This window comes from Rhagoletis pomonella, unplaced genomic scaffold, assembly GCF_013731165.1.
Source record: "Rhagoletis pomonella isolate Grant_MI unplaced genomic scaffold, Rhpom_1.0 Rhpom_scaffold_05244, whole genome shotgun sequence".
Classification (NCBI taxonomy): Eukaryota; Metazoa; Arthropoda; class Insecta; order Diptera; family Tephritidae; genus Rhagoletis; species Rhagoletis pomonella.
Window position 1 is genome coordinate 1 of NW_023463787.1, and position 12,764 is coordinate 12,764.

At 41.9% G+C, this 12,764-nt stretch overlaps 3 protein-coding genes across 3 annotated transcripts; 2 read left to right on the forward strand and 1 right to left on the reverse strand.

The window, feature by feature from the left end:
• The first annotated feature begins 411 nt into the window (after positions 1-411).
• On the forward strand, positions 412-12,074 carry LOC118755072. The gene is made up of 2 exons (XM_036489924.1): positions 412-616; positions 11,197-12,074. Exon 2 carries the CDS (start codon positions 11,205-11,207, stop codon positions 12,072-12,074), a length of 870 nt encoding a protein of 289 aa, XP_036345817.1. The 5' UTR covers positions 412-616; positions 11,197-11,204.
• On the reverse strand, positions 7,693-9,031 carry LOC118755073 (DNA replication licensing factor Mcm2-like). The gene has a single exon (XM_036489925.1). It carries the CDS (start codon positions 8,848-8,850, stop codon positions 8,089-8,091), a length of 762 nt encoding a protein of 253 aa, XP_036345818.1. The 5' UTR covers positions 8,851-9,031; the 3' UTR covers positions 7,693-8,088.
• Positions 8,974-9,666, forward strand: LOC118755070 (atypical kinase COQ8A, mitochondrial-like). The gene has a single exon (XM_036489923.1). The coding sequence runs from the start codon at positions 8,974-8,976 to the stop codon at positions 9,664-9,666; it is 693 nt and encodes a 230-aa protein (XP_036345816.1).
• Positions 12,075-12,764: the final 690 nt, after the last annotated feature.

Below are 12,764 nucleotides of genomic sequence, written 5' to 3' on the forward strand. Positions count from 1 at the left end.
ACATTTATGCATGCATACTTGTACACATGTACGTATATTATATATTCGCGCCGTTAGTTTAAGTTTCCCGCCGGATAAAGTATCTTTCGTTGAATTTCCCCTCAACGTCCTTTCTTTGTCCGGCGGTTCGAACGAAAATCACGGCTTTAGATTTTTTCACTTTCACATCGGGAGACCAAGGAGAAAGGACTGCAGCTACCAGGCCACATTATTTTCAGGTAAAACCATTGTAAACCAACATATCTAAATCAAATCAAAATACTTGGACAATTAATAAAACCATTAAACTAAACCGAGTTTTATTTGTCTTTTTTTCCTATTATTTTCAAACCTCATTGTGACCATTTTGCGCACCACACTTGAGCCGCACTGCGTTACACTGACGTTTTTATTGGTCCTTCGAGCCGTGAAACCAACATACAGTCCACATTAGAAGAAAAAGCGAACCCAAAAAGTAATTGAGCCACTTCTACGAAAAAGGAATTTGGTCACATCAAGCTGCACATAACAGCGATCCTGCTACAGCCACAGCCACACTAATTCGTGCCACGAACCAGAAAAACACTGATAACATCATCGTCCAACAAGCAGTTTCACCAGCTACTAGGAAACTAAGGTACGTGGTTACAAATTCAAGTGCACAAAAAAAAAATTACCAGATATAACCTCAAAGTGAATACAAGCGAGTTGAAGTGATTTGTGAGAAAAAACCAAAAAAAGAAAAAGTTGAACTTGTACAAATAACCGCAGTGAAGAGTGTCCATCGACATTAACAATTCGTAATTGGTGCACCGTGCAACCTACACATATCACAGTGAACAGTGGCATATATGTAACTTAAATATCAAAGTGCAGCACACATTGCTTTCCGGCTCACTACATATTGCAACAATTTTTTGGTATTTTGCCACTTGCCACATTCGATTTGCTACTCGAGTTAACAAAGCGCCGATAAATTTCACTTTCAATTTCGTTGTGCTTAAGCAATTTAATTCGTGCAGCACATTTCTTAAATTTGCATTACACTGATTCACTGTGTTTGAGGTCACATAACCTCAAATTTTTAATTTCCTTCACATTTTTTTTCACAAAAATCACTTTACCACGCTAAATTCAGTCCATTTGCGAAATATTTGCTGGTAAAAATTGAAATTAAGTCCATTTGGATTAGTTTTGACGACGTTGCGTTGGGTGTACACACGAATTTGTGCATACATATATGCTTATACATATATATATATACCTTCGTCGGCAGTGTTGGGTGGCGAGTAGCACATAAACATATATATACATACATATGCTTATCACTTTTCTGAAAAAATAAAAAAAATCATAAATTTTCTGAAAGAGATATCAATTTTAAATCGTAGTGTTTTCTTGACTGCTTCTGGGTTTTGGCTCGTAGAGTTTAAACAATCTACGTTGGTACTCTTATACTCTTTTCGACAATTTGGCAAAAGTTTCGCTGTGCATTTATACATATACGACAGTTTGGAATATACACGGTCTATTCCTATTTATAGTGAACATACTTCTTTCGAAAACTACAACAAATTTTAATTCGTAAAGAGTAATCTGAAGATCAATTACCGCAATGGAAACCTTTATTCGTTTGGCAGAATCTGTAATCGAATTTGAATCAGATTACAATAGCACACCAGCCACAGAGCAAAACAAACACGGCCTTGCAATACAGCAAGACGAACTAAAGGCTTTGTGGGAAAAGACCAAAGTAGCTTATGACGCGATCATAAATAAAGAAGGAATTTCTAAAGATGACATTAAAGCAATTAGACGGAAACATAAGGGCTCGTTTTCCAGCTATGTCAAATGCATGTCGGTAATGGCTAGTCAGTCTGAGACGCTTGTAAATGCAGAGAAGGATGTACAAGATCAGTCGGTTCGTGAACACAATATTCACCTTCCTCCGTGTGACACAGATGTGTTCAAGGGCGACTATCTGTCATGGCCATCGTTCCGTGACATGTTCACAGCCATATACATCCTAAACAAGCGGCTCACCCCTGTTGAGAAACTATTTCACCTGGATCAGAAGACTCAAGGGGAAGCCAAAGACATAGTAAGAAAATGTCCACTCACCAATGAAGGTTTTCAAACGGCCTGGAATAACCTGTGTGAGAGATATGAAAATAAGCGTATCCTCATAAATACGCAACTAAAAATTCTTTTCAACCTAATTTCCATAGATAATGAGTGTGGTAGCTCACTGAAGAAGTTGCAGCGCGATATAAATAATTGTTTATCAGCGCTCAAGAGCCATAATATTGACATCTCGAATTGGGATGCAATTATTGTATATCTATGCTCAACTAAACTTCCCGACTGTACGCTGGCTCTATGGGAACAAACCATAGATCACAAGAAAGATTTACCAAAGTGGGAAGACATGGACAAGTTCCTATCGAATAGGTTTCAAACCTTGGAAACCATGTCAGGCATAAAGGGCACAAAGTCTGTAAAAGCGTCAAAGCCGCAAAACACCAGACATCCCTCAGAAGCCCCCATAAAAAGACTTGGCGCGTTCCAAACAAGCGTAACCAAGTACACATGTAAAATGTGCCAAACAAATGAGCACAAATTACGCCGCTGTTCCCATTTCCTAAAGCTAACGCCAACTGAAAGGATAGAGTTTTTAAAGAGCAACAATGCTTGCCTGAATTGTCTGAGTTCTGGACATACTGTGTCAAGATGCACAAGCCCTTTCAATTGCGGCACGTGTCACTCGCGACATCATACGCTCCTGCACACCCAGACAATTCCGCCAAAGGAAACACCGCCTCAAACGCCACCGAGCTCTGCCAAAGATGTTGCCTCAACCTCGCAACAAGCTGCAGCAAGGCGTAACTTCAATAAAACTAACTCCGGTAAAAGCAAAAACGTTAAGTCTAATTATGCAAATATGAACTCAGGTGTACTTTTAGGAACGGCTCGTGTAAATATACGTCTCAATGGTACAGATTTTTCAGCACGAGCACTCATTGATTCTGGTTCGGAGTGTTCCCTTATAACAGAACGACTCAAACGCAGAATCAACCTGCCATCTAAGAAGATGTATGCCAAAGTTTCAGGCATAACGAATTCAACCTCTGCTCAGGTCAAGGAGGCATGCAACATAGAACTACGGTCCCCTGTTGACCCACTGTTTAGTCTACATGCAACAGTGCTCGTGCTGACAAAATTAACTTGAAATCTTCCATTCTGCCATATCAGCGCTATGACTATGCAGGCATTTCCAGATCTGATTTTAGCAGATAAAAGGTTCTACGTTAACGAAGAAGTAGACCTAGTACTTGGGGGGGACATTTATCCCCAAATTATGTTGTGCGGCTTGAAGGAAAATGTTCTCAGTACACTTCTTGCCCAAGAAACCGTGTTCGGTTGGATTTTAACCGGTCGCACAGAAGCACCAAATCCAACAAACAACATAGTTTCTTATCATAGCGAAGTTGCCTTGGATCAACAACTAACAGCTTTCTGGGAACTAGAAGATATACCGAAAAACAAAAATTTAAACGAAGACGACAAGTATTGTGAAGAGCTTTATCGGAAAACGACTGAGAGAAACCCAGATGGAAAATATGTAGTCTCGCTACCATTTAGGCAGGAATTTCCAGCAAACATTTGCCTAGGCCCCTCTCTTAAAATAGCATGCTCTCAGTTCTTCCGGAATGAGACACGGCTTGCAAAGGATTCCGTCCTGCAAAAGGAGTATAATAGGGTACTAACAGAATATGAATCACTGGGACACATGTCCAGGATAAATGGTAGCATTTCAGCAGACTCTTCCGATAATTACTTTCTACCCCATCACGCTGTGATAAAGGCGGAAAGCACCTCTACAAAAGTTCGGGTCGTCTTTAATGCCTCAAGCCAGACGGCTAATGGTACAAGTTTAAATGACGTACTTTACTCAGGTCCAGTACTCCAAGCAGATCTTCCAATATTAATACTCCGCTGGAGATTATATCGGTACGTTTTTAATAGCGACATCGAGAAGATGTACCGCCAAATTTGGGTGAATAACAACCATACCAAATACCAGCGAATAGTTTATCGTACAAACCCGAACGAACCTGTAAGTCTATATGAATTAAAGACTGTCACTTTCGGGATTAATAGCGCACCTTACCTCGCGATAAGGACACTTCTGCAATTAGCCGACGATGTAGAGAATTCTTTCCCAATAGCATCTAACATACTACGAAAGTGCATGTATGTGGATGACGTGTTAGCTGGAGGACATAGCGTCGACTCTACCATTAAAGCAAGAGATGAAATCTCAGAAGTGTTACGATCAGCTGGTTTTCCACTACGGAAATGGACCTGAAATTGTCAGGAAATTCTTAAGGGCATCCCAAAAACGGACCTTCTTAGCGAAGATTTCTTAGCATTCGAAGACACCAGCACGGTTAAGGCTCTGGGCATAAGGTGGAATGCCCATACGGATTTATTTTATTTTATGGTCAGACCATTGGAGGAGCACGACACTATTACGAAAAGGGCGATGCTGTCAGCGATTGCCAAGCTTTTCGATCCACTGGGATGGCTCGCACCAATAGTCATCGTAGCCAAAATACTCATGCAAAGTATTTGGCTAGAAGGCACAGACAGGGATGAGACTGTGTCTGATACTATTTTAGAACGTTGGCAGCATTTTACGAGACATTACCACGAAATAGATAATATCAGAATATCTCGATGGGTATACTTCTCACCTGGAGACACCATAGAGATACATGGTTTCTGCGACGCATCAGAAAAAGCATATGCGGCTACGGCATATATGTGTGTCAAAAGAGATGACAAAATTTTGGTCAATCTACTTTTGGCAAAAACCAGAGTAGCCCCCGTCAAAACTATATCGCTACCACGACTGGAGCTTTGCGGAGCAGTACTGCTCGCAGAAATCATAGAATCTATAATCAACAACCTCAACCTAGGACCAGTGAAGACACATCTATGGACGCACTCGACCATCGTACTCGCATGGATACGAAAGCCGCCTTGTTCTTGGTCAACCTTCGTCGCCCACCGAATTACGAAAATCGTAGAAAAAGTAGGGGAGAAGGACTGGCTACACGTAGACTCGGCCTCAAATCCAGCCGATTTGGCTAGCAGAGGACTACCTGCGTCAGAATTGGTCAACAATTCTTTGTGGTGGCAGGGACCTTCTTGGCTGCAAGAAGACAACTCCAAGTGGCCCGCTCAAGGAACAGACTATCATACAGAAGTTGAAGAAAAAAGAGCACACACTTATGGGACAACAAGAGCAAATGATATCGATATTCTTGACCGTTTTTCCGATCTACCGAGAGCTTTGAGAGTTTTATCATATGTTATGAGATTCTATCGAAGAACTCATTCCAAAACAAAAGCTTAATTTCAGGAAAATTCTTGTTTAATTTCATCTAATGAAATTAAAACAACGGCAGAAATCCTGATAAAAATCTACCAGAAGCATTATTATGGTGAAGAATACGCAAACTTGAAGTCTAAAAAACCAATCGATGCGAAGAGTGAAATCCTTCCGCTTAATCCGTTCATCGATAAACATGACATCATCAGAGCCGGAGGTCGCCTTGGAGCATCCCAGGACTTAGCATACAATGAACGCCACCCGAGCATTATCCCGTATAACAGCAGGTTGTCCCGCCTTATTGTATCGTTTATTCACAAGGTCTGCTTGCATGGAGAGAATCAACTGATGCTACGCCTCATCCGTACCCAATACTGGATTCCCAAAGTCAAAACTTGATCAGGTCCACTATCCATAATTGTAAGACATGCATTATCTTTAAAAAACGGTCACAAACTCAACTTATGGGAACTCTTCCTCCGGAACGCACTACATTTACTCGCGCTTTCACCAATACGGGGGTAGACTTTACTGGACCTTTTGATGTTAAAAGTTACCGCGGCAGAGGTTGTCGAGTTTCTAAAGGGTATGTTTGTTTATTTGTTTGTTTCACGACAAAAGCGATTCACTTAGAAGCTACTAGTGATCTTAGTACCCCATCTTTTCTAGCGGCGTTCGCACGGTTCGTGGCTAGAAGAGGATGTCCGAGAAATATTTACTCCGACAACGGCACTAACTTTGTCGGAGCCTCACGATCCTTACGATCTGAATTTAAAGCTTTTCTGTCTGAAACCCGAGAAAAAACTATCTCGAAATACAATCATCAAATGCTGACGTGGCATTTTATACCCGCTGCAGCGCCTCACATGGGAGGACAGTGGGAAGCGGGCGTAAAGAGCTTCAAAAGCCACTTTAGAAAATGGCGTCCGCCCACAAATACACCTTTGAAGAGCTTAGTACTCTTTTATGCCGTATTGAGGCATGCCTCAATTCACGGCCACTGAGTCCCTCTTCAAATAACCCCACTGACCTGGAGCCGCTTACTCCAGGCCATTTTCTCATCGGTGGACATCTTCTAGCCCCACCAGAATTAGACGTTAATGAAACTCCTGCCTCCATAGTGAATCGGTGGCAAAAACTCAAAGCACTGAATCAAACTTTCTGTAGGCGATGGAAAACAGAGTACCTAACCGAACTTCAAAAACGCATTAAGTGGAAGCATCCCAAAGAAAATATCAAATCTGGTGATCTGGTCGTCATCAAGGAAGACAACTTAACCCCCACTGAGTGGAGGTTAGGACGAGTTGTCAACGTACACCCTGGTGCCGACAGCAGAGTACGAGTAGTGGACATTTCGACGGAGAAAGGTCAAGTCACAAGACCACTGGTGAAGTTGGTTCTACTCCCGCCATACAACGATGGAAACTCGGAGCCAACAACCGCCTCATAAATTACCCCTCACCACTTTACTACATTCCACTTCCTTTTACCACAACATTCCACTTCTAGGTAGTAGGAGGGATCCCATGTCTAACCTTTTTTGAGATAACTTGTTTTTAGTACCATGGAGTATATTTTGAGTTTTTTTTTTGTATTTGGCGTGATGGTTCTTACCCGAGTTACCCCGGGTTGATCTGGCTATACAAAAACGACCATCCTCAGATCTGAATCCATAATTAAAATAACTGCAGAAGTAGCGAACTACTCCGCCTCAGAATAAAAGCAAACAGTAGAAAACTAGCAAGTTTAACCCGATATGTTTTTTTGTTTCAAAATCTTCAACCTCGCAAGCTTGCTGGTTTTCTATCCGCTTTATTTGGAAGAGATTGCATAGACTGTGTAGGCAGTTTATAGTGTAAGACCCGCCCGAAAGGAACAATTTAAAATAATACAAAAAAAAATATTTAAAAACTCACATATCTTCGGCTCCAAAAGGGTTCGCTTCTTTTTGTTTGTGTTTTGTTGTTCGTAATCGCACGATACGCAGCATGTCGTTATGCCAGCAATCCCTGATAAAAAACACAAACCAATTAGGCCTCGAATAAACGGTTAACAACAAAAAGTAGGTATTGAATAACTCACTATGGCGTTGCTTAGTCAATCAATGAAAAGGCAGCAATTTGGAAAATCTGTTTACCCAGAAAAGCCAGCAAATTAATCGGGTACTTACTTCGATTAAGTCCCTCGATGTTGGTGTTATTTGCCGCCGATCGGATTAGAAGCTGCAATAACAGTACATCGTGCTTGTAGAGACGTGACAATACCAGCTTTTGATATGGAAATCGATTGCTGCTCCATGGCCTCGTGAATGGAAGTTCGATCCTAATCGTTCATTTTGTCAAACTCATCAATAAGACATACACCTTGATCCGCCAGTACCAGGGCGCCTGCCTCTAAAGTCCATTCACGCGATATTGGATTTCGACGAACATAAGCAGTCAAGCCTACAGCACTGGCCCCTTGTCCGGTCGTGAAAACTGCACGTGGCGATATTTTTCCGTGTACTTAAGAAACTGAGATTTTGCCGTTCCTGGGTCGCCGCATATAAGTAAGTTTATGTCGCCTCTAACTTTGTGTTTATCACCGGGGTTTTTAGACTCTCCACCGAATAGAGCCAGCGCAAGTGCGCGTTTAATATAGTCGTGGCCATATATGGATGGGGCCATTGAAGCTATTATTCTTTCTGCAATCCGAGGATCTTTACTCAACTTCTAAATGGTAGGGATGTCTTCGTCCGTAAGCGATTGTACTACTTGTTTGCTGTCCTTCACAACGATATGATTCGCAATAATGACGGTGGCGAAAACCGGAAACCCTTGCTCAGTGTTTAGCGAACCATCAGAGTTGTTTGTGTAAATACCAGTAACTTCTAACTCATCACCCGGCTTGCATAAGTCACAAAGATCCGCTAAAAGAATTACGTCCTTAGTACGCGGAATCCGACCAGCGGGAATGCGACCAGGAGATTCCTGTAAGATAATCTTCTGGTAATTCCGATATAATGTTTGTTCCATATTAATCGAAAAAGGGCCGGCACTTTGACACTCAGGACAGGAGCCAGGTTTAACTTCTGTATTCTGTGACTGTACAAAGGGCCCCAAAACGTAGCCACACTTCACACAATCGTATTTGATGACTGAAAGTTGAGGTAACACACCCGTTGTAGCTGTTATCACGCCCAAAGTACGCACCAGCTGGTTCAGATGGAGTTTCCGGAAAGTCCGTAACTCTACTATAAGAGGCAATTCTGATATACGAACATGAATTTCTGTTGTAACACGTTCATATGTTGGAAATATTGATAAGACCATGTCTTTAGCCACCTTGTCGAAGATTTCTAGCATTTGAAAAGGTGCTTCAGGTAGGAAGTACGCAAGTACATGCTCTTTATTTGCCAAATCCGTGTAGGATACAACAAATGAAGATTTATTCTGTTCGCACATGCGTCGAATACGGTCCCGGTATGTGTACATACCACGTTCATCAACAAAGGTGCACCATTGAAAATCGGCCAAATACTAAGTATACAGGATTCTAAGGTGGTGTCACCGCAGCTGGCTAAAGCTTTTGAACGTGTACGCCAGGCGGCCGACTATATGCCCGATTGGCAAGTAGAGCGCGTAATGATCACACAATTGGGCGCCGTTTGTCGTAATCTTTTGGAAAGTTTCGATGAGAAACCATTTGCGGCGGCTTCCATTGGGCAGGTACATCGCGCTACATTGAAAGATGGCATGCAAGTGGCTATAAAAATTCAATATCCTGGCGTTGCGCAAAGCATCGAAAGTGATATTGATAATTTAGTAGGCATGCTCAAAGTATGGGATGTCTTTCCGCACGGCTTCTTTATTGACAATGTGGTCAAGGTGGCCAAACGTGAACTAAATTGGGAAGTAGATTATACACGTGAAGCTGAATATACAGATAAATTTAAGCAGATGATTGCACCTTATCACGAGTACTATGTACCGAAGGTCATTAAAGAATTGACCACAAGCAGCGTACTGACTACAGAATTAGTGCCAGGTGTACCATTGGACAAGTGCTTCGATTTAAGCTATGAGCATCGCCATCACATTGCTTCGTCTATACTCAAGTTGTGCTTGCGTGAGCTGTTCGAGTTGGAATGCATGCAAACCGATCCAAATTGGTCGAATTTCCTTTATGATGTTGATACGAAGAGACTAATGTTAATTGATTTTGGTTCAACGCGTTTTTATCAACGCGTTTTTATCATGTTATCACCGAACAACTCTTCTCCATCTTCTTCCTCTTCTCGAATAGTCTGATCTCCAAGGATTTCGTCTTCATTCTCAAATGGTTCGAAGTCACCAACTGGGGAAGTCATAGCCGCACGCAAATCACGCCGATCGGCGGCATCACTCGGAGTTGCTGGAGGTGGTGAACTCACTTGGTCCGCCATTTATTTTGGTGTTTTTTGTTTTAGTATTGCTAACTAGTAAATAAATCCGAAAAACTCTTTTTTCAATATAAAAAACAGAAGGCAAACAATCGCCCGTCGTTGTGTTTTCACGAGAAGTAACTTCGATTAAGTCCCTCGATGTTGGTGTTATTTGCCGAAAAATAACACCAGCAGAAAGTATGCCCAGCAACATCCTGTAATTAAGAAAAAATTACATTCAAACATAGCTATATAATACGATATTTTACGCATACTCACCTAACCTTAAGATTACACAACCGCCGCGTGCCAGAAAAATATAATTGAAATGAGATATGAATTCGCCGTGTATGTATACGGATTTCCATTGAATTCATTCTGACATTTTTTTTTTTTCAATGAAGAAATATCATTTCACCTTGTATGTGTGTATACGGTTTTCCATTGTATAAATTCGCCTTGAATGGTTTCTGACAATTGTACCAATGTACATACATACATGCATTCCACAAAGTGAACGTAGTATGTCCGTCAGCGTTCGGAACTTACTGCAATGGCAGTAGATCTACTACACTTCTTAGCGAAATTGAATTTTCTACTGCGTCTTTCAACTCTTGAATTTTTTACCACCACTTGAATTATGACAATATATTTCGAGTCAGTAAAGATGTTTCTGCAACAAAGCACATAGTACCGTAAATATATTTTATTGTTGGGATAAAAATGTAAAAAAAAAAGATGCATTGTCATAAGCCCATATCAATGCACTAACCTTTTATAAATATTTCACATATTTTTATGTAAAATTCAAAATGGAATAAGACATTTTGTAATAAAATTTGAAATTAAACTTATGTATTCTGCTGCATATGAGCTACCCTGTTTTTAGGCGAGTATCGCCTACAGTGGCATCCAAACCTTTTTTTTTTGGGTGGCAGACTAGTTGTAGGGTTGCGAGAATGGCTAAAAACTCTCCAAATGTAGAGTAATACGTTTTCGACAACTTCATGCAACGAAGTTGAACTGCTAATTACGAATATTAGTAGATCAAGTCATCAACGGAAATGATCTTTTTCACTTAATATTGGCACTTCCAAACATCATAAAGGCAATTTACAATTTTCGATGTAATACAAATTTAACTTTGCCAAGGCATTCCTGCTCAATGGAATGTATGGCATTTGTGCGATCCACTTTTCATTTCTTTGTGGGTCGAAATCTTGCCTTATACATAATTTACACGAGTCAGTTTGCGCCGTACGAATGATAAACCCATTTACACAAACCAAACTGTTCTTATGCATCAGCGAAATAGTTATGCCCTTAATGTAATTAGCCAATGTCGATACACTCGCCACCCAACAACTCATATCAAGCGTAAAACTCGAACCAACGTAAAGTATCGACACAATTTCAGAGGAAACGATGTCTCAATTTGCCGCAATGAGGAAAAGGGCCGAACAGCGCGCCCATCGCTATCCGCAACCATGTCGCCTATGCGACGCAAATCATCCGATCAGGCTTAGCCCTTTGTATCGTGCGAAGTCGCCAGAGGAAAGATTGCGTGAGGCCTTACTAGGACGCTACTGCGCTAATTGCCTCGCGATGAATCACGAATTAAAAGACTGCGTGAGCGAAGGCAGATGTAAACGATGTGGCGAAAAGCACCACTCGACACTACATTTCGAGGATGAACCCAGCACATCGAAAAAGTCATGGGCCCAACAGGTGGAGGAGGAAGAAGAAAATTCCGATGGTGTAATCTCGCTACTTGCGTCCGATTCTGGAACGGAAACGCGGCCTTTCCGTCCAGATACCGAAGAAGGTGCACTTTCAGGCGATGTAGCGGAGACTCGGCCTCTCCGCGCATTCGCAGAAGGGGGATCGGAAACTAGGCCTTTTCGACCCCTATTGCAGCACGAGCGGAACCGGTTACGTGGAGCGGAAACCAGGCCTTTCCGCCTGCGTAATCCCAGACGCAAGTCCTCTCGACGCACACAAAAAGAAGGTAGACTGGCGACTCGGCCTCACCAGCTATCGAAACGACGTACGTTCCGAAACGGAATCTTGGGTCACCATACCATAGCTGCGCCAACACTTCAACCACTGATCGCTATCGCTCCGACTGCAGTCGTTAAAGTAGAAGCTGGAGGGCGCCTACATTTGATCCGCGCGCTTGTCGACGTATGTTCCCCTCGAACTATAATATCACTTGACTTAGCCCGAGAGTTGCGCCTGGACGAGACGCGCGTTAGGTTGTCTGTTATGCTTACGGGGAAAATATGGGCAAAATAAACGGGTAGCAACTCACGCTATTGCGCTACCCAATTTTAGCAGAATAAGCCCATCTAGCAACGCGGATGCCTCAGTGGCTGAGCCGTACGCGCATATAAGCTTAGCGGACCCTCGCTTTTATGCGTCCGCACCGATACGCGTGATCCTGGGAACCGACGTTTACGCAGATATTTTATTACCTGGGACACTGCCCACAACATTTGGACCACTGCTCGCCCAAAGCACCATATTTGGTTGGGTGCTGTCCGGGGTCTCTAGAGCGTAACTTTCCTTTTTTTACATACATACATTACATCTAAATTATCATACTCTAAAATGAAATAAAATAATGAATTTAAATAAAGTGCATTTGAAAAAGTAACCACGTACATTTCCTTAATTACCACTTATATTTACATCTGCAGTAGCACTCCATAAAGGAAGGACGAACTCTACCTTAATGAATGCCGACGCTGCTGCCTGATTTGATCATTAACATCAAGACATAGAAAACATTTGTTTGTAAAAACCATGTGCGCTTGGTAGCTGAAACGCGACCGATATTTAGATGTTGCTTACCGCAAGGGGGCCGGGATGTTTAGGCCTTAAGCCTAAATATTTCCAAATATAATGCACCACCCTAATGTGTCATTCACATATGTGTACATTTATGCATGCATACTTGTACACATGTACGTATATTATATATTC

Coding starts and splice junctions, on each gene's coding strand:
- LOC118755073 (XM_036489925.1), bottom strand. CDS start 8,850: ATGTACACATACCGGGACCGTATTCGACGCATGTGCGAACAGAATAAA.
- LOC118755070 (XM_036489923.1), top strand. CDS start 8,974: ATGCCCGATTGGCAAGTAGAGCGCGTAATGATCACACAATTGGGCGCC.
- LOC118755072 (XM_036489924.1), top strand. CDS start 11,205: ATGTCTCAATTTGCCGCAATGAGGAAAAGGGCCGAACAGCGCGCCCAT.